Raw genomic sequence first — 20,927 nt, 5'->3', positions numbered from 1 at the left:
GAGTAACATTATGGACTGATTTGACAGAAGTAAAGAATAATTCCAGAATTGTTTCCTTACCTTAAAAAACAAAAACAAAGTTGTGGCCAGTGACTGCAATCCACACTTTAGTTTATTTAAACAGCCACTACCAACAAATATTAGCAATTTTGGACCAAATCCCATGTTACTCAACCACCCACATTTAGCATGTTTTTAATTTCATGCCCTAAAGCATCTCTTAAAAATGGGGAGATTTATACAACATCAACAAGTGAGCCAGAGAAAGAATTAAAACAAAGCTTCATGAACTGTTATACCCACTGCTGCCTTAATAAAACATTCAGGACAGAACACAGGTTCACTGAGGAAAGAGTTTAATTTATGAAACTGTCATATCATTTTCCTGAGGAATGTTCATAATTGTTAGTTAGAAGTTGTTTTTCTAGATCACTAAAGGGCTGATGAGTAAAGAGACTGGACAGAGCCTGACAGTTGTGTGTTCGTTCCTCTGACCAAATCTACAGTGCTGCAAGTAACAAAAATAGCATTGCATCAGTGCTGGATTCACAATTGAAATCAATCTCTGCATTGAGTAAAGACAAAAATACAGTAAATCAGAGTCAATCCAGGCCTATAGTGGCGAGTCATTCGTGTTGAGGGGGTCCCACTTTGGGGTCAGGGGAGGTGGGAGAGTTGGTCCCTTGGGGCCCCAGTGGTGGTTGTTGCACAACAGTCATTGTTTCCTGCTGTGAGGGTTGAACATCTGGTCCCTCTTTACTGGCCGTTCTTCACATTCAGCATCTTCTCCTGTGGAGGGAAACAACCATATGAAAGAGGAAACAAAGGCAAGGGAACTTGGTTGTCGAAGTGTCACCTGCATGACACCATGTCCAGCATTACTTTGTTCCAAACAAGTCTTAAAAATGTCAAGTCAATAGTTCTTGCTGTTTCCTACATGGACTTTCCACATGTGCACCACACCTCCTGCTACTTTACAGGTCATTCAGAAATATTTACAACCTCAGCGCTCCCGTCACGGTCTCACCTTGATCATGGTCTCCAGCTTGATGGCGTCGGCAGCGAACTTGCGGATGCCGTCAGAGAGCTTCTCCACGGCCATGCGGTCCTCGTTGTGTTGCCAGCGGAATTCTTTCTCATCCAGGTGAACCTTCTCCAAATCACAGGCCTTGGCTAAGAAGGGGACAAAAGTGAGATGTAATGAATTGCCATTAGTTTAATTGCTCCTTGGTCCAATGGGATTACGTAGTCCCCGTCCCCAGGCCTTTGAAGGACTGGTAGTGTCGCTGCAATCTACCAGAATGCTTACGGCATATGGTTTTACTTAAGAGGACCTCATTATCCACTCAATGGTCTCAGGTGTATAATGAAAGAAACAATGTATGCATTGGGATGCAGGATAAATATACCCTTTTCTCAATGCAGACCTGGCCCAGAGGAAGAGACATGAGCATCCATTTAAGAAGCCTCAAAAGAAAATTGAAATACACGGCAAATTAATTAGTTTTGCTCTGTACGTTTGTAAGATACAGCCATTGTTGCCTGAGGTTCAAATTGAGACTAACAAACAAAATGGTTATGACACATTCCTACTCATAAGACACTGCATAACCAATGTTGAAGGGGCCTCAGCAAGTTCTCCTTAGGAGGGGTTTAACGAAAACTTGCTCTTTGACCTGCTAGTGTGTAACAGTAACTTACAGGGCTCAGAGTCCACCCCAAGGGGTCACCCAAGTAGACCTACTTCACCAGCTTTTCTTGAACTGCATGACAGTTCACACCAATTAAAATTGTTCTTAAAATAAAGTTTAATTGAACAGAACTCAAGTTTTAAAAGTAGCTAAAATATTTGACTTGAATTAGTGCTTATTCATACAGTACATGGTTACCCTCTGCTTTCTGAGGAAACATTGTCTGGTGCATGACACCCACGTCCCTCCCATCAGCCCCTTGTTCCCGTCTGACGCTTTGAGCAGGTTAACATTCAAACCGAAGCCGAAGTGTGAGAATGCAGATTACATTCACAGCATTGTGTAGAAGTACTGAAGATACAATCTACAGTTAAAGTATAAGGGATGAGAGCTTCTTCCATGTGCTTAGATAACATGTAGCCCTCAGTCACAACCATGACACATCATTGATAGTATATTTACTGAATCACTGAACCCATATGATGCAGTGAGATTTCCATTAGAATATGAACCAATGTTGTAACGACACCTGCATGGACCAGACCTGAGATGGAACACCATCTGAAACCCTTAAAGAGTTCACACTAGACTGCCTGGGGTGCAACATGGCCAGGGTTTGGTATCCTGTTCTCTATCCTGGGGTATCCTATCCACTAGACTGCCTGGGGTGCAACATGGTCAGGGTTTGGTATCCTGTTCTCTATCCTGGGGTATCCTATCCACTAGACTGCCTGGGGTGCAACATGGTCAGGGTTTGGTATCCTGTTCTCTATCCTGGGGTATCCTATCCACTAGACTGCCTGGGGTGCAACATGGCCAGGGTTTGGTATCCTGTTCTCTATCCTGGGGTATCCTATCCACTAGACTGCAACATGGCCAGGGTTTGGTATCCTGTTCTCTATCCTGGGGTATCCTATCCACTAGACTGCCTGGGGTGCAACATGGCCAGGGTTTGCATTTTACACTATTCTAATCATTAAGTCAGGCAAACAGTTATCATTTGAAACCAGGCCTGATGTCTATACAGAAATCATTGTGTGCCCAAGAAAGCAAAGATGCCTAAATGACTACCGCCCAGTTGCACTCACATCAGTAGCCATGAAGTACTTTGAAAAGGTCAGTCATCCCAGAAGCCCTAGACCAGGGATGGCGAACATAGGCCTGAGGGCCACGTCAGGATTTTGAATTTGAGGGCTGCCTTTTGGGGGACCAACAGTCTATTAAAAATGTATTTGTGGATGCCTCCCGAGTGGCACAGCAGTCTAAGGCACTGCGTTGCAGGGCTCGAGGAGTCACTACAGCCCTGGGTTCGATCCCAAGCCCTGTCACAGGTGGCCGTGACTGGAGACCCATGAGGCAGCGCACAATTGGCAGGTCAAGATTCCCTTGACCCATCATGCTCTAGCGACTCATGTGGCAGGCTGGACGCATGAACGCTGACAGTCACCAGGTGTACGGAGTTTCCTCTGACACATTGCTGCGGCTGGCTTCTGGTTTAAAACAGGCATTGTGTCAAGAAGCAGTGTGGCTTGGCTGGGTCGAGTTGAGGACGCACGGGAGTTGCAGTGATGGGACAAGACCAACTACCAATTGGATACCACAAAATTGGGGAAACGGGGTCATATTTATAAAATTAAAAACATTTAATCTCACAGGCCAGATTGAGATGCCCGGGGCCTGCACTTTGCCCCAGACCCACTCCAATTCACATACCACCAACAGATGATGCAAGCTACTGCACTCCACACTGTCCTTGCAAAACCTGGTCAAAAGGAACACCTACAAAGCTAAGGACCCTGGGACAAAACACCTCCCTCTGCAACTGGATCCTGGCCCTCCAGGTGGCAATGGTAGGCAACACATCTGCCACACTGATCCCCAGTGGTCCGTGCTCAGTCCCCTCCTGTACTCCCATGACTGCTTGGCCAAGAACAACGACAACACCATCATTTAAGTTTGCCGAGGTCAGAGACTGGCCATGTGGTGCCAGGACAACAACCTCTCCCTCAACGTGCTCAAGACAAAGGATATGATTGTGGATGACAGGAAAGAGGCCTGAGCACACCCCCATTTTCATCGACGGGGCTGTAGGTGAGCAGGTTAAGAGTGTCAAGGTCCTTGGTGTCCACACCAAATTATCATGGTCCAGACACCAAGACAGTTGAGGGCACGACACCCACCCCAGAGACTAAAAATTTGGCATGGGTCCCCAGATCCTCAAAGTTCAAGAGCTGCACAGTTGTCACCGCCTGGTATCGCAACTGCTCGGCAGCCGACCATAAAGGCGCTAAAGAGGGCCCAGTATGTCATTGGGGCCAAGCTTCCTGCCATCCAAGATCTATACACGAGGCGGTGTCAGATGAAGGTCCCCCACCCCCAAAAATGGTCCGACTCCAGTCACCCCAGTCAGACTGTTCACTGCTACTGTACTGGGGCACCAAGTCCAAAAGGCTCCTTAATAGTTTCTACCCCGCGCCTTAAGACTGAACAATCAAATGGCCACCAGGACTGTTTCCATGGACTAACCTGTACCCCTGCACATTGGCTCGGGACGGCATACCCTGTATATGGCCTCATTGTTATTTTATTTAGTAAATGTCATCTTAACTGCATTGTTGGATAGATGCTTATAAGTAAGCATTTCACAGTATCCAGCACATCTGACAACCACAATGTGCTAGCAAAACACATGTTTATTCCCAACTGTTCCAGGAAGGGGACGTGAGATAATACTAGTATCCTGTAGGGGGTAGCAATGAGTCCTGTTACCTTTCTGAACCGTGAGCATTGGCGTGACTGTGCTGTGGTCTTTGCTCAGCTCTCCCAGTAGGCCGGGGGAAATGGTAAGCAGGTCACAGCCGGCCAGGGCCTTGACCTCCCCAGTGTTCCTGAAGGAAGCTCCCATCACCACCGTGGTATAGTCATACTTCTTGTAGTGGTTGTAGATCTTGGTCACACTGATCACACCTGAGGGAAGAAAACAAAATAAAGATGTTTATGCCTAATAAAGCCACTCCAGTGCAGTAATGAAGTCAATACACCCATGTCGCCAGGCATCCTATTTATACTCGTAAGGTCTGGGACTGTTGAGGACAACCTAAAGTTTAGAAGCTAACACTCATGCTATCAAATGGTGGATCAGTCAGCCCATACCTGGGTCCTCATGGGCCTCGTAGCTTTTCTGGGCAGTGTTCTCCTTGTACCAGTCCATGATACGGCCCACAAAGGGTGAAATGAGGGTGACTTTAGCCTCGGCGCAGGCCACTGCCTGGGCGAAGGAGAACAGCAGGGTCATGTTGCAGTGGACCCCGTGCTTCTCCTCCAGCTCCCTGCAGGTACACACATTGACAGGCACATTAAAGGACAGTTAACAGCAGAGCTTCACTGTGCTTCCATGGCTGTCAAAACAAACATTTTAGATTGACACTAAAATTAATTCTAGGTTAGAGGTAAACTGACAGAACATAGCAGGTAAATTGTTTAACCCATTTGAATCAAATTACAGTTTTGGCAAAACAAAAACTGCATGTTTTGAAAATATTCTACTTTACTGTGACAAAATGCCTCTAAGGTAGATGACTCATGCCCCCCCCCCCCTCACACACCTGCCAGCCTGGATGCCTTCCCATGTTGAGGAGAGCTTGATGAGAACACGGTCCTTCTTGATACCAGCCTCTTCGTACAAGGCAATGAGCCCCAGGGCCCGAGACACCATCTCATCCTTATCGTACGAAAGCCTAATGTCAAGTGGAAGAGGTTGAGTTTGTCAGTCAAGCTAAATATTAACACTTACTATTTGGTAGAGCCATTTTATGTGGACTCCATACCAGTCAGTCGAGTCTGAGGCTCTGCTGTGAGCGTGAAAGACTGTTCAGTGAGCTAGAGTCAACTTAAAGGATCAATTTACTACCCTGATCTGTAAAGGCTCCAGGTTGCATGAGGCAACAAGTCCATTCAGCTACTTTGTGGAATTGTGTATTTTTTCCCTGTAATTTCATATGAAACATTCCTCCCCATAGCCATGATCAATTTCTATGTTCAGACGTTCATATTGAAAATGTATGAGTGGGTGTTATTCTGATAGCTGGTGTCGACAGATACAAAGCACGTCATGAGAGACTTATGTAGGCCTGAGTGGCGCAGGAGGCTTCCTGTACCTGGCGTCTACCTCCGTGGAGACCCTGCCTGGGATCTTCTTCAGGATCTCCAGGCCGAAGCTCACAAACAGCTTGTCCATGGTGTTGGTGACCTGCTCCTCCTCAGGTCTGATGGACACAGGAACAGGATACTGGTGAGGTGCAATACCTCACGCATAGCAAACATGTGATCATAGCTTTCAGCAGTAGACTAAGGATTTATTAACCAAGTAATCACTTGGAGTACACCAGACATTGAGTTGCACCCCCACCTCCTTTAACCAGTCTGCTCCCCATCTACACTGATTTTATTTAACCAGGTAGGCAAGTTGAGAACAAGTTCTCATTTACAACTGCGACCTGGCCAAGAAAGCAAAGCAGTTTGACAAAGTTACACATGGAGTAAAACATACAGTAGAAAAATAAGTCTATATACAATGTGAGCAAATGAGGTGAGATGAGGAAAAGGCAATAAATAGGCCATGGTGGCAAAGTAGAAACAATATAGCAATTAAAACACTGGAATGGTAGATTTGTCAGTAGATGTGCAAAGTAGAAATACTGGGGTGCAAAATAAATACAGTAGGGGAAGTGGTAGTTGTTCAGGCTAATTACAGATGGGCTATGTAAAGGTGCAGTGATCTGTGAGCTGCTCTGACAGTTGGTGCTTAAAGCTAGTGAGGGAGATAAGTGTTTGCAGCTTCAGGGATTGTAGTTAGTTACAGTCATTGGCAGCAGAGAACTGGAAGGAGAGGCAGCCAAAGGAGGAATTGGCTTTGGGGGTGACAAGTGAGATACCTGCTGGACCGCGTGCCACGGGTGGGTGCAGCCATGGTGACCAGCAAGCAGAGATAAGGTGGGACTTAACCTAGCAGGGTCTTGTAGATGACCTGGAGCCAGTGGGTTTGGCAATGAGTATGAAGTGAGTGCCAGCCAACTAGAGCGTACAGGTCGCAGTGGTGGTTAGTATATGGGGCTTTGGTGACAAAACAGATGGCACTGTGATAGACTGCATCCAATTTGTTGAGTAAAGTGTTGTAGGCTATTTTGTAAATGACAGCGCCAAAGTCGAGGATCGGTAAGATGGACAGTTTTATGATGGTATGTTTGGCAGCATGAGTGAAGGATGCTTTGTTGCGAAATAGGAAGCCAATTCTAGATTTAACTTTGGATTGGAGATGTTTGATATGAGTCTGGAAGGAGAGTTTACAGTCTAGCCAGACACCTAGGTATTTGTAGTTCTCCACATATTCTAAGTCAGAACCACCCAGAGTAGTGATGCTGGACAGGAGGGCAGGTGCAGGCAGCAATCGGTTGAAGAACATGCATTTAGTTTTACTTGTATTTAAGAGCAGTTGGAGGCCATGGAAGGAGAGTTGTATGGCATTGAAACTCGTCTGGAGGGTTGTTAAGTGTCCGAAGAAGGGCCAGAAGTATACAGAATGGTGTTGTCTGCGTAGAGGTGGATCAGTGACTCACCAGCAGCAAGAGCGACATCATTGATATATACAGAGAAGTCGGCCCAAGAATTGAACCCTGTGGCACCCCATAGAGACTGCCAGAGGCCCAGACAACAGGCTCTCAGATTTGACACTGAACTCTGTCGGATTGAAATGGATTTAACAAGTGACATGGGCTCATAGCTTTCACCTGGTCAGTCACATGGAAAGAGCAGGTGTTGTTAACGTGTATATTTAAACAGTAAGGCCCAGGGGGTGTGGTATATGGCCAAAAAAACACCACAGCTAAGGGCTGTACTAATGCACGACACATGTGTCTGTATACAAACCTTAGCATATTGGCCACATAACAAAGCAAGGTGCCTTATTGCAATTAAACTTACCAACGTAAGAGCAGTAAAAAAAAAAAAATACAAATAAAAAGTTTATACCTGTGGTACAGCCGTGGTATATCAGCATTCAGGGCTCAAACTACCCAGTTTATTAAGTGCTGTAATAAACTTGAAACGTTCATTCACTTTCCAGTAATCATGTTCTCAACTCAATACATCCGATTTGGCACTGATTAATATTCTCTAAAGTACATTAGAGGCTTGGAAATATGACATTCTAAACAAGGCAACTAATGAAGAGGAAAGCCCAAAACTGATGTCTTCAGATGTACTTTAGTGGCTTGGAAATATTTGTTCTTTAGACTAAATGATAGGCGCCAGTTGCAAATTGACACCTCAAAGTTGTCAATCACCAAGACAAAGTTCATAACAGGGCGAAGCGACCGTGAAACGCATGTAGTTTGCAGGCATGTGCGAGGCAAGGCAGACTGAACAGCACCCTCAGGGCACCTGCATTAACACTTATCTTGAGCAAAGGGAAAACGTCTGGTTCTTTGTTCACTCAAAATCCCATTGTTTTAAGGGGATGTCAGTGAAGTCACTGACCTGCTATACAAATGTAGAAGCAGTGCAGAGTTGCAACATGACTACATGAGCTTATATCACCAATCATTGAAAGGGTAGGGGTTGTAAACATTTCAGAGTGCCCATCTTACCCGCCCTTGGCGATGCCGTATTTGATGGCCTGGTCGACCAGATGCTGGTAGGCGGCCATCTTGGCAGCAGCCAGGATGAGGGAAGGGTTGGTGGTGGCATCCTGGGGCTTGTACTCTTCAATGGCTGTTCAGAGAAGTGGGAGACAACAAGTTAAGAACAGCTCACAACACTAGGTGTTCATAGCCTCACTACTTATGCATGAAAAATGAGGTGGCCATAGTACTGTTTGTCCATTGAGACACCGTAGCCAGTACACTTCCTCAAAATAATCTGAAAAACATTAAATGACAGATCTTAGTGACGTATTTGCCAAGGAGATCACACGCAATTTTACATGAACTGTTGGTGCAGTATTTCAATGAAAAAGAGTCACTTGTTGAATAACAAATACTTTGAAGAAACCCCACTGTTGACCAATCACCTACAAGTGGCCGTAGACTTTGGCGCCAAACTTCGCTTGCCGCCAGAAAAGTCCAACATTAAAAAAAAAAACACAACGCAGGAACTCAACCAAACAGTTTCCTCTGGGAAGCATGCGGATGCCTCCAGTCCCAAGGTACACAAGCCTTCATAGGACACAACTTCATTCACCAATCTTATCCTGAGATGTGTAGCTGTGAAATAACTCAGTAAAAGGTCTATTCAGATATTGCTTATGCCCATTTTGAATAAAGTCACTTATACAGGAGACACACCTACAGAAAGCTCTGGATGGGTCAAGAAACACTGGTCTCAAACAGTGACCTCTACTGTAGGTACAAGCCAACAGCAGTTTCCTCAACTAAAGCAGAACACTGGGAGGAAAAACAGCCCATTGTGTACCTGCAACACTGCAGTAGAAGAATGACACCTGATGTTCAAATTAAACATTCAAGGTTAAATCCCTTTAGCCTGTGAGGTAGCCTAGTAGTGAAGCATCCTAGGTGAAGGTCTAATACAGAGTGCAACATTGGGGTAAGAGTGAAACTTTGAATGAAAAACCAAAAAAATAAATATTTTACCTTTATTTAACTAGGCAAGTTAGTTGACAAATTCTTATTTTCCAATGACGGCCTAGGAACAGTGGGTTAACTTCTTGTCAGCTCGGGGATTCGATCTTGCAACCTTTCGGTTACTAGTCCAATGCGCTAACCACTAGGCTACCTGCCACCCATTGAAATACAAAAAGGTTTTATTTTCAAGTTAGACCACAATTGTCTTGCTTTTCCTACTTTACACTGGAGGGCCTTTACTATAGCCTTGTTAGCCCACGGTCAGGGTACTCGCCGGTTCCAGTTGATTAGTATAGTCCCATCGTTGTGATATGCCATGTCAGCTACAGTGAGGGAGGCCTGTGGCGATGGGCTTTAGACCAGCTGGCCAAGCGTCTGCCACTGACAGAGAGTAGGCAACACAATGAAGCACAAAGGCCCCCTGTGTTTCTCTGAAAACAACTAACACATTCTAAGCTCTCACCATCTCATTCTGGTCAAATACCCTACTCTTTTAGCCAGTCCTTATGGCTGGATCTGTCACAGGCAGCAATTTGCAATCCAATCCCACCAGTATGCATTATTGGCAGTGATTAAACAAGCTAAAATAGCATATCCAAACACGCCGTTTGTGAATGAACAGAACAAACTTCTGGTAGCTGAATTATCTGTTGGAGGTCTTTGGAGAAAGATTAGATAACCAGGCAGTCAGATAATAGTGTTTGTGGAAAAACATGCAGACAATTCTCCACATCAAGAGCTTTGGATTCACTTTATCAAGACAGATTGTAACTGTTCAATGAGGGCTTGAGGCATCCCCCAGGGGCTCAGATATTTGGATTAAGCCTACACTTCAAATACCTGGTAGTTATATGCAATGTATGTATTAAGACACATCCAATTAGAAACCAAAGTTCCTGTCCTTTTCACTACAGTTCAATGATTATGAGCCACATCTGCAATTACCACAGTGCAGTAACCGCACTGAGATTACAAAAGTAGTTAGAGTAACATGGCATGTTAAAAGGGCAACCTCAGGCTAAAGTGTTACTGCAATTTGCAGACTACTTCCCATTTGTTATGCACACCAGATGACTGCCATGCATAAACACTAGTGACCATGTGTTTCCCCACATGGTTCAGGAAGAGTACAGGGTTGCACTTTTAACCAAGCACTGTCAAATTTCACAGGGACAAGAAAAAAAAGGGTTGCTCAAATTTAATCAAGCTTGTGCTTGCAACCAGTCAATCTGACAGACACGTGTGGGTTTTACAACATGTAAGGATAGGTAGATGCCATAAGTGTGTTCCTTTGAGAAAAGTAATGAGGCACTTTTCATTTCTTGTTTATTTTAGTAATTCTCATAGCAGAAGCCCTCGTCTGTTGGCGAGGTCTTTTCTTGAAGGAATAAGGCTTAGCTAAATCAGTCCAGCCATGTAAGCCTCCACAGAGACCAACCTTAACTAAGATAAGACACACTAACCACCCCCATTTGAACAAAGACAGCAACTGGCAAGATAAAGCATGTTCCGTGCCAATGTAATCTGATGCATTTATTCCATTGAAAGAGATTAAATGTACACCCTCCCATCAATGGGATAACTGAGGAATTGTACAACTGAGCTGTTCACCATTCTGCATGCCAGCAAAATATTGTCAATGAGGCCACACTTAAGCCATCGAGTTATAAAGTTATTTAAGCTAAGGTAGACCATTTATTAGGCTTTGCAATATGGACAAACATCCATATGATATCACACTATATGCCAGACAATAGTTTCTAATTGAACTTGATCAAGTTTGAAAGTGATAGAGTTCCTTTTTTAATCCTACTGGACATGACCCACTGGTAAAATGACTGTAGCACCATAAGAGCAACATACAATACTAACTGATGTGGTTCAACTGTCCTTCAGTATTGCAGTCAGGGTTTCACAGTCTTCAAACCAGTTGACCAATGAATGCACTGTGTCGCACAAGAGTTGGCCAGTGAGGTCCTTTCACAATGGGATTTGGCCAAGCGCACCCTTTCACAACATGGAATCGGGCCTATGGGTACATCAAGGTTCCTCTCACCACAGTCTAAAAACTGAACTACTGAGGCATGAAGCAAGGTCAGATTCCTTAGTCAATCTTCAGAATCATAGGCCATTTGAGTGACTGGTCCTATAGACACATTCTTTAGGTTCTATAGAGAACAAAAACATTTGAAAATAACTCTGTCCTAAATGAATGACTACAGCATTCAGGGAACAAAACCAGTGAAGCTCCAACACCACTTCACTTATCCTGAGAAGAAACATTGTGTAGACTGAAGCAGCATGTCATCAAAGCCTATCCACTTAGTGTGCCCCATTTGAGCCTGGTTAACATTACCCTGTAGCAGGTAAACAGTTTCTGTCTTGTCATCCTGACTTGCAGTGCAAGCATGAGGAAATGTTTGGTTTACACCACAATGGAACTAACGGATTACATCATTCCTACTTCCTTATTCAAACGGAAGAGGAACCAGTTCTCTGAATCTGGGAGACAGTAATGTCAGTCGAGGGCAGTGAACATGGCATTTGTATAAATCATATGTAGCTAACCAACTACGCTGAACGGTCTTTTAGGTCGTCTTCTGCATTTAGTGTTATTTAACTAAACCCCATTAGTGTCACGTGGGAGAACCAATGTTGAGTAGTTGGGCGTTAACGTGCGTGTCTTGACAGGAGTAAGTCAGTTTTAAAATGGCAATTCCTGTTTGATAGCTCACAACGTCTTCTAAATAAGACAAAACCTGAAAATGGAAACCAATAACTATGTAGTTCTACCCATAGTTAATTAACATTAGCGATCAAGTTGCAATGCATGGAACGTGCAAGAGCCGTGGTCATAACTAGCTAACGTTAACCACAAGTGCAGTAAGTTAATTATTAACCAAACATGATACGACAGCTAGCTAGCAACATTAATTTAAAAGCTAAAAACATAGAAGTTTATCGGAATTAATATTCGAGCAGACTACGATAAGTAGATAACGTTAAAGCAGCTATAAACATGGCAACATGTTACATCAATGTGTTCTCCCAAATGCCTGCCTGGCCTTGGCTAGTAACGTTAGTGCATTGCGGTCAATCCAATCTGTTACCGTTGAAGTCTCCGGTGTCCGCCACGACCACCGTGTGTTTTTTCAGCTGCTCCAACGCCGACTCCATCTTTCGCCGTTTGTCTGGTGACACACTACTCATGATGAAGGGAAACAAGAGAGCTTTTATATTCACAAAGCACGTGAGACAGACGGAATTTTGGATCGACGAAAGCGCGGTGTGGACGGCGGCGCTCGGAAGCTGGAGAGACAGGGGCGCGCACGTTGGCTGTTTGAAATCGGTTTGAAGCAACAAGTTGCTCTCGTCCAATGGAGAACGATACTTGCTCTCACGCCTCGTACTGCTACTTGAATTGGCCAATAGAATGACTTGTCGGGGAAGTAGTTCATAGACCTCTTGTGTATATTTAAGGTGCATGCATCAGGTGTTGTACACAGTTGTATGTCTTTTTTCATTGCTCTGATTATGAAAACATACTAAAAGCAAAGAAACTCAAAGGAAAATACCAAGATTGTTGGTTGTGTCAAGGTTGTAGGCTCATGCACTTCATATTTGAATAGATGAATATAATGTAGTACAAAGTCCATCTGTAATAGATAATGCAGGATATAATCTGTAATGAATTAACAAAATCTTACCTACATAACTTGATAAACATATTAGTTTACAATATTTAGCTGAGCTGAAGAACTCATTACACTGTTGAACAAGTCAGCCATGCACAGAAGTAATGGGGAACATTCAGTTTGACTATAAAATTAATGTATGGAATGCAATTATCTACTTTATCTACATAAATCATACTTGATAATGTGGGTTACAAAAACAAATGAAAAAGCTAACATTTATAATAAAGATAACAATAATAAAAAACAACGTAACTATTTTGCCTTGATAGATGTCTTTGTGTATGTATATTCAGAGTACATACAGGATATGACAAACAGTGTGTTGGACACCATTTAGTTCATTGCTCTGATTAACAACCTAACATTAGGCCTGGCAAAACATCTCAAACGAAAATACCAGGGGCCGCTTTCCCGAATACAGGTTAAACCTAGTCCTGGATTCAAAATCATTCTTGTTGAAGAGATTGTTGAAAGTATGTTATGGTCCAGGACTAGGCATAATCTGGATGTGTAAAAACAACCCCAAGAGTTTGGTCAAATGGCAATGAGTTAGTTGCAGGCTTCTGCACTTGCTTTAGCGAGGGATTTGTGACTGTTCCAAACTTGGGCAGCAGGTAGCCTCGGGGTTAGAGTGTTGGGCCAGCAACTGAAAGGTCACTGGGTTGAATCCCGGAGCCGAAAAGGTGAAAGAAATCTGTTGCTGGGCCCTTGAGCAAGGTGCTTAACCCAATTGTCCCATGGGAACTGGACAATGGTGACCCTGGCCGTGACCCCACTCACTGAGGGTGTCTTAGGGGCGGTTGGGATATGCAACACACACGTTTCCATTACACACTTGTGTGCAATAGGACAAATAAGACCCCCCAAAAAAGTCTTATTATTTCATTCTATCAATGTTGGCACAGAGTTTGAAAGCCCCCAGTATATCCACTTTAATGTCAAGTAACAACAACACATGATGATTGTCATCTGGTAGATCTTGGTGTTAGAGCAGTGTCCTGAAAGAAAGCAACTGTTCTGTAGAAGAGATTTACAACACACAAAATTGCATGAATGAATGACAGCGATAGTCAGAGAAATTGTCTAAGGCACACGCAGATGGTACCAAGGTTAACATAAGATATGTCCTGTGCTGTTTGTCATTATCACATAAATGAACAGGCGAAAGTGGTCCCTAATGCTAGTCCCTAATGCTAGCAGGGATCTGGGCTTTCCTCACTGCTCTGTAATTGAACTTTCTTATGAACAGTCCTCATATGTTTCTTCAAGGTTGTCATCTGACTGAAGCATTTTCCGCAACTGTCACACCTAAAAGGCTTTTCTCCCGTGTGAATGCGCTGGTGGCGTTTTAGGTCACTTACTGAAATAAAGCCCTTCTCACAGTCGGCACACCGATAGGGTCTTTCCCCTGTGTGTACCCTCATATGCTCATTCAGTCGGTTTCGCCTGAAGCTTTTGCCACAAACGCTGCACTGGTACGGTTTCTCTCCTGTGTGAGTCCTCATGTGTGTGCCCAGATCCCCCTTGCGGCTGAAGCACTTACCACATTCTTTGCACCAATGTGGCCTCTCCCCTGTGTGAATTCTCTGATGTGTTTTTAAATGGTTGTTATTAGTAAACCTTTTCCTGCACACAGGGCACTTGTATGGCCTATCACCTGTGTGAGCCACCATTGGTGCTCTCAGCTCACTGGTTATCCCAGTGTCAAGAGGACTTTGTTCTTTCTTTGCCTGTGTATGTTTTGACTTTGACATGGTCTGAGAGTTACTGGTTGATTCTGATGCCCCGTAGTCCTCTCCATCATGATGGGTTTTGATCGGTTCTGTTGAGTTGGTGGGAAGAGAGTCCCTCTTGCTGTTGTTCCCAATTTGGTAAAGGTATGAGCTCTGGGGTGAGTCCTGATCACTGGCACTTTCCACACAGGGGGGAATGAATATGGTCTCTGTGTCCTCTTGATCACTCCACTCCTGCTTAGAGGGAAGCTCCTCTCAGAGACAGAGACAGTGAGCTGCTGGGGGTCTGAAAGGAAAGATAGGGAAGTTACTTACCATTGAGATATATCAACACACTTCACTTTTACTTCTTCCCCTTAGCTCGTAACACATTTACAGACTAGACTCACACTAACATTACAGAGTGCAGTGAGAAGTGATGGCTATCTAATTCCGATGCCTGATTAGCTAGCTAATAACAATCGAGGTTCAGCACAGTTCAGCAGTCATTAACTAGTCCTATGGTTGTCACAGTTGTCTAACTAGCTAGATAATAATCGTAATAATGTTTACAGAACCATAGGTTGCTGATTCGTCTTACACACCTGGTATTTGTGATTCTCTATCAGGTTTGAAACCGAAATCTAGCAACAGCCTCCGTAGATGGTCGTTCTCCACTTTTGATCTGGAGACTTCTTCCTGGTACGCTGTTATAGTCTTCTCCACTGCCCCGAATATATCCACAGCCGCCGCAGTTAATCGGGCAGTAAGAAACGCATTCAACGAATGTAGTTTAGACATTTTAGGTTTAATAAGGTAATAACATTGAGCCACGACAAAGATTAGGGATATATGTGTTGAACAGGACTAGGACGTAAACAGAGAAAAGTAAGAACATGTTGTCGTAAAAAAGTCGTAAACACTGCCTCTGTTTTTTCATGGTTCATTTATTGGCTGAAACGTCGTAACTGACATTGCACTGCCACCTGCTGTACTGGAGTAATAGCCGTTGTTCTTATAGCTCAGTGCACATAGAAAGGACAGAGCAGAATGGGTATGGATGGATTGATTACATTTAGCACAGTGATGCTCCATATACGCATCAGCAACTGCTAATGAAGTCACTGAAACCCGTAACAAAGAGTTGCAGTCTGTTTTGGAACAGGTGGCCAGTAATAAACTGGTCCTGAACATCTCTAAAACCAAGAGCATTGTATTTGGTACAAATAATTCCCTAAGTTCTAGACCTCAGCTGAATCTGGTAATGAATGTTGTGGCTGTTGAACAAGTTGGGGAGACTAAATTACTTGGTGTTGGCTAAGAGTTGAGAGGAGACTGACTGCATCAAAAAACAGATAAAGCAACACCTCACGGCACAACGCCTCTCTCCTATTTGACCTAGATAGTTTGTATGTATTGATATGTAGGCTACGTGTGCCATTTTTAAATTGATATAGTTCTGGCCTTGTCTATTAATGTTCTGTATTATGTCATGTTTTGCGTGAACCCCAGGAAGAGTAGCTGCTGCTTTCACAAGAGCTAATGTGGATCCTAATAAAATACTGTGTACCATAACTCTCCTCCGGATCCACAAACTTTTCACTATTTTGTTGTAGCTGTGAACTAGCTCACCTGATTCACCTATTCAAGGGCTTGATAATGAATCATTATTATTTGGGGGGTGATATATTTGTCCTGACATTTTTTGTTGTTGCATATCCCAAATCTCCCTGAGACACCCGCAGGGAGTGGGGTCATGAACAGGGTAACCGTTGTACAGCACCCCTGGAGCAGTTAGGGTTAAGTGCCTTGCTCAACGGCAGAGCAATGGATTTGTTCACCTAATTAGTTAACAAGTTGAATCAGGGGCACTAACTCTGGAACACATCAAATAACTGGAATGACTGGGGGTCGCTGAGGAGAAGTTTGAGATCTGCTGATTTAGCAGAAACTCTTATCCAGAGCGACTTACAGGAGCAGTTAGTGTTAAGTGCTTTGCTCAAGGGCACATCTACGGATTTTTCACCTAGTCTGATCGGGGACTCAAACCAGCAACATTTCAGTTACTGACACAACGCTCTTAACCGCTAGGCTACCTGACGCTCTGGATCATGAACGGTCACGTTTCTACCACATTTCCATCTACCACGTTTCCGTCTACCACGTTTCCATCTACCACGTTTCCATCTACCTGAGCAGAGTTTTGATGAAAAATAGGCTGTCATAATAACGGTCTCTTGTTAATCAAGTCATATTTACTGAACAATGAGCCCTGCAACAAATATCCTTGGAGTGCACATAGTTTACAAAAGTGGAGAAACTCCCTCTCTGCTCCCAAGTCGACAGACAGTCATTCATAAAACTAAAACATGTTTCCGATGTCCTGAGTAAGATTCTACCATAGGGACTCAGGGTGTTAGAAATGCAGTCTTTGTGCTTTATAGAAACAGCAGTGAGTTTCCATGTTGATCATTTTTTTATTGATACCAACAGAAAGCACCAACAACGGCTGAAAGGTACAGACAGATAAAGGTTCACTTTGAGATGAAAGTTATAAATGGACCATGTATCAAAACAAGTGAATAAAAATGAACATTGAATGTGAACATTGAAACATCTAAACAATATTGCTGCAACATGCATTGCGCTACACAGATTTCTCCCTGTGTATGTCCCATCTTGAGTTCTCACATCTTCTCTCATGGAACAGCAGTTGCCGCAGATGTGTGTGTCATCATGTGTTTCTTCAGGGTTACATTGAGCCTAAAGCATTCGCCGCAATCATGACATCGATACGGTTTCTCTCCTGTGTGAGTCCTCATGTGCTCTGTCACTTTTTCCTTTCGGTTGAAGCACTTCCCACAATCTTGGCACTGATGCTGTTTGCCTCCTGTGTGAACTTCTTGCATGTGGCGACTTAGATTTAGAACACCTAATCCACACACAGCGCACCTGCACAACAACTTATTCCCCGTGTGACTCGCCATATGCGCTCTCAGGTTTCCTTGCAGTGCGTAGCATTTGCCACATTGCATACAGCTGTATGGTTTTGCTCCACTGTGGGACGTCATATGGTCTGTCAGGTGCTCCTTCCGCGTGTAGCATTTCCCACATACATTGCATTGATGTGGTCTCTCTCCTGTGTGGAGCTTCTTGTGACGACTTAAGTGACTTGGAAATGTAAAGCATCTGGCACAGAAAGGGCACTTGTGTGGCTTCTCCCCTGTGTGTGTCCTCATGTGAAGTATCAGTCTCGTGTTTAGACCGAAGCGTTTGCCACATTCATGGCAGCAGAACAATTTCTCCCCTGTGTGAGTTAGCATATGCATCGTTAGGCTATTCTTGCGGTTGAAGCATTTACCACAGTCTTTGCACTCGTATGGTTTCTCACCTGTGTGAGTTCTCTTGTGTATTTCCAAATGACAAGGTCTGTCATAGGTTGCTGTGCACTCGGTACAACTGTAGAGCCTCTTCCTTGTGTGAAGCCTCAATGGCGCTTTCAACTCACTGGTTGTCTTGCCCTCGGTGCAGATATAAGATCTTTGTCCTTTCTTTAACCGTGTTCTCTTCATTTTGAGAGGCTTTAATTGTGTGAGGGGAGTGTCACTGGTAGATTCTGATATTTTGTTGTCCTCTCCATCTGGATTTGTTTGGATCGGTTCTGCTACAGTGGTGGGAAGGGAGTTCTTCAGAGTTTGGTGAAGTCGTGAGCACTCGGGTGAGTCCTGATCACTGTTGATTTCCACACAGGGGGAAATGAATATGGACTCGATGATCTCTTGATCGCTCCACTCCTCCTCAAAGTGCTGCTGCTCAGGGGGAACCTCATCTCCAGAAACAGTGAGAGTGAGCTGCGGGGGGTCTGGAAAGAAAGATATGAAATAACTTTCAAGAAAAATCTAGACATTTCAATAAATAATCGCCCTCAGTGACTTGAGACTGTAATGACATCATTTATTAGCTAATGTTAGCATAATTTACATACACAGCGTTATATAGGTGTTTTTATTAAGGCTGGTGTATTTGAGCCAGGTGCCCCATTCAAGTCCCACGGTAAAGTCGGCACAAAACAAAAGTGATTAATTAGCACACGTAGAATAGGACTCTGTTTTCACATGCACACGTGATTGCTTTTGATAAAAACACTTAATCTGCCTTCCAAACTAGATTGAAAAGCCTAACATATTTAATGGAACAGAGATGTTGTATGTTTCTGGACGCTGCACCATGCTGGCTTGTCGACAACATGACCGAGCGGCGCAGATGACTGTTCCATTTGACAAGGATGCTCCTCCCTCACCATTTTCGCCTGTTCACATCACGGGCCATAGACCGGTGCTCCGGCTCAGCATAATCGAATCCGCTGCGGACAGCGTTCCCAAACCCATAACGTAGCAGGCGTAAAAGAAACGAAATCCCATACAGTACACACTGGTATTGATAATAATTTTACAAAATGTCAGTGGATTCAAACGTGAGCTTGTCCGAGGTGTCGCTCGACGACAATTGCATTGGAGCTGCGATTGGTTGCCAAATAGTCGGTGGCGGGGCTTAACGAAGGGTCAACACTAGTGTGTAAATACACCAGTGTTGCTAAAAGCAGCTAATGGCAAGCTTGTTGATAGTTTACCTGCTTTGTGTAATTTTACATCGGGATTAAAAACCGAATCCAGCAGCCTCTGCAGGCGTTGCGTCTCCTCCTTTGAACGAGAGATCTCATCCTGGTACTCGGCAAACGCCTTTTCCACTGCCACGGATATCTCTACGGCCACTGTTGTTAATCGGTCGGAGAAAAACGCTTGCAACAACTGTAACTTGGACATTTTCTGTGGAATGACTGTCGAGGGAGATTCGTTCATGCAACACTTCCTGAGAGGAACTGCGTCTAGAACCACAGAGTAAGAGCCGACTGTGTTCATTGCCCGAATAGAGCAAAACAAATTGTGCTTACCGCCATCTGGTGCTTGTACTGGAGGAGCGCACGTGAACCAACCCAACTCTGTGCGCAAACGGCATTTAAACAAATAGAGCTCAGTCTGAGTCGCCATGTCCGAGGTTTTCCTGGTTTGGGCTACAATTATGGACATTTTCGGGAATTTGAATCTGGATTGGCTATCCCCGGCCTCAGATCAATTGAAAGTATATGTATTGATTTTAATCGGACTCAATTGATCTCAAAACCCACACAGCTAAATGTGAAAAACCCTCTTAATTGATTGATTTCATTCTTACAAATAACCCCCACAAATATTTGTCTAATCGAGTATTTGCATATGATCTTTGTCCCATAGTATGTAGTATACGAAACAGATGAAAATACTAACCCTTGTTTAATTAAGAAGATAAATTGCTAAATGTATTCTAATCAAGTTGTTTTTAATGACATGTTCTACTCTGATTGAGCCACCGTCCCCTGTATTCCTGACCTTGACTTGGCTCTAGAAAATGTGTCCTCCATATTTACTCTTCTGGCAGATAACCACGTCTCTTTTAAACAATTCAGAGTCAAAGATAGATCGAACCCTTGGTTTTCTTCGGAATTATCTTAAGTTTATTCAGAAGAGAAATAATGCCTGGGCTAAAGCAAGAGGAATTGACTCTGGTGGACTGGCAATCTTTCAGACAATTGAGAAACTGATGTACTATCTTGATGAAGACAGCTAAATCAACCGACAGCTTTTCAAGCTCTATCTCAACATTTTAGAAAACAGTAAATCCACTGAAGCGTACAAATTCCTCTTCTTTCCTGCCTATGAATGCAGGTAAAACGAAGTATATGTTTTTCTCTAGAGCGCATAAAAAGAAGTCTGATTTAAGCACATGTACTTTGGATGGTGTCCACATTGATTGTGTCCGTGTTTACAAATATATGGAATCTGGATAGATGAAAAGCTGCCTTTTATAAAACACATTGATGAGTTAGTTAATAAACTGAGTATAAAAATGTGCTTCTTCTATAGAAATATAGGTATTGCCTCTCGCTAAATAGTAGAAAGCAGATTATTCAGTTAACGTTCCTATCGGCCTAGATTATGGCGACATCATCTATATGAATGCGGCTGCCAATTCATTAAAGCCGTTATATTTGATTTATTATTTGAACGTTATTTTACCAGGTAAATTGACTGAGAACACGTTCTCATTTACAGCAACGACCTGGGGAATAGTTACAGGGGAGAGGAGGGGGAT

General features: G+C 43.7%; 2 protein-coding genes across 2 annotated transcripts; both read right to left on the bottom strand.

Annotated features, from left to right (window-relative positions):
- Nucleotides 1–339: 339 nt before the first annotated feature.
- On the bottom strand, nt 340–12,664 carry taldo1 (transaldolase 1). The gene is made up of 8 exons (XM_046333346.1): nt 12,439–12,664; nt 8,336–8,459; nt 5,849–5,956; nt 5,297–5,428; nt 4,845–5,020; nt 4,461–4,658; nt 1,028–1,173; nt 340–789 (listed from the first exon to the last, which is right to left on the bottom strand). The coding sequence occupies exons 1-8, from the start codon at nt 12,536–12,538 to the stop codon at nt 757–759; spliced, it is 1,017 nt and encodes a 338-aa protein (XP_046189302.1). The 5' UTR covers nt 12,539–12,664; the 3' UTR covers nt 340–756.
- Nucleotides 12,665–17,177: 4,513 nt separating this feature from the next.
- LOC124018103 (zinc finger protein 2 homolog) lies at nt 17,178–19,672 on the bottom strand. The gene is made up of 2 exons (XM_046333377.1): nt 19,369–19,672; nt 17,178–18,600 (listed from the first exon to the last, which is right to left on the bottom strand). The coding sequence occupies exons 1-2, from the start codon at nt 19,655–19,657 to the stop codon at nt 17,438–17,440; spliced, it is 1,452 nt and encodes a 483-aa protein (XP_046189333.1). The 5' UTR covers nt 19,658–19,672; the 3' UTR covers nt 17,178–17,437.
- Nucleotides 19,673–20,927: the final 1,255 nt, after the last annotated feature.

This window comes from Oncorhynchus gorbuscha, unplaced genomic scaffold (assembly GCF_021184085.1).
Source record: "Oncorhynchus gorbuscha isolate QuinsamMale2020 ecotype Even-year unplaced genomic scaffold, OgorEven_v1.0 Un_scaffold_390, whole genome shotgun sequence".
NCBI lineage: Eukaryota > Metazoa > Chordata > Actinopteri > Salmoniformes > Salmonidae > Oncorhynchus > Oncorhynchus gorbuscha.
The sequence above is the reverse complement of the archived record's forward strand: the minus strand, read 5'-3'. Positions and strand labels throughout refer to the sequence as shown.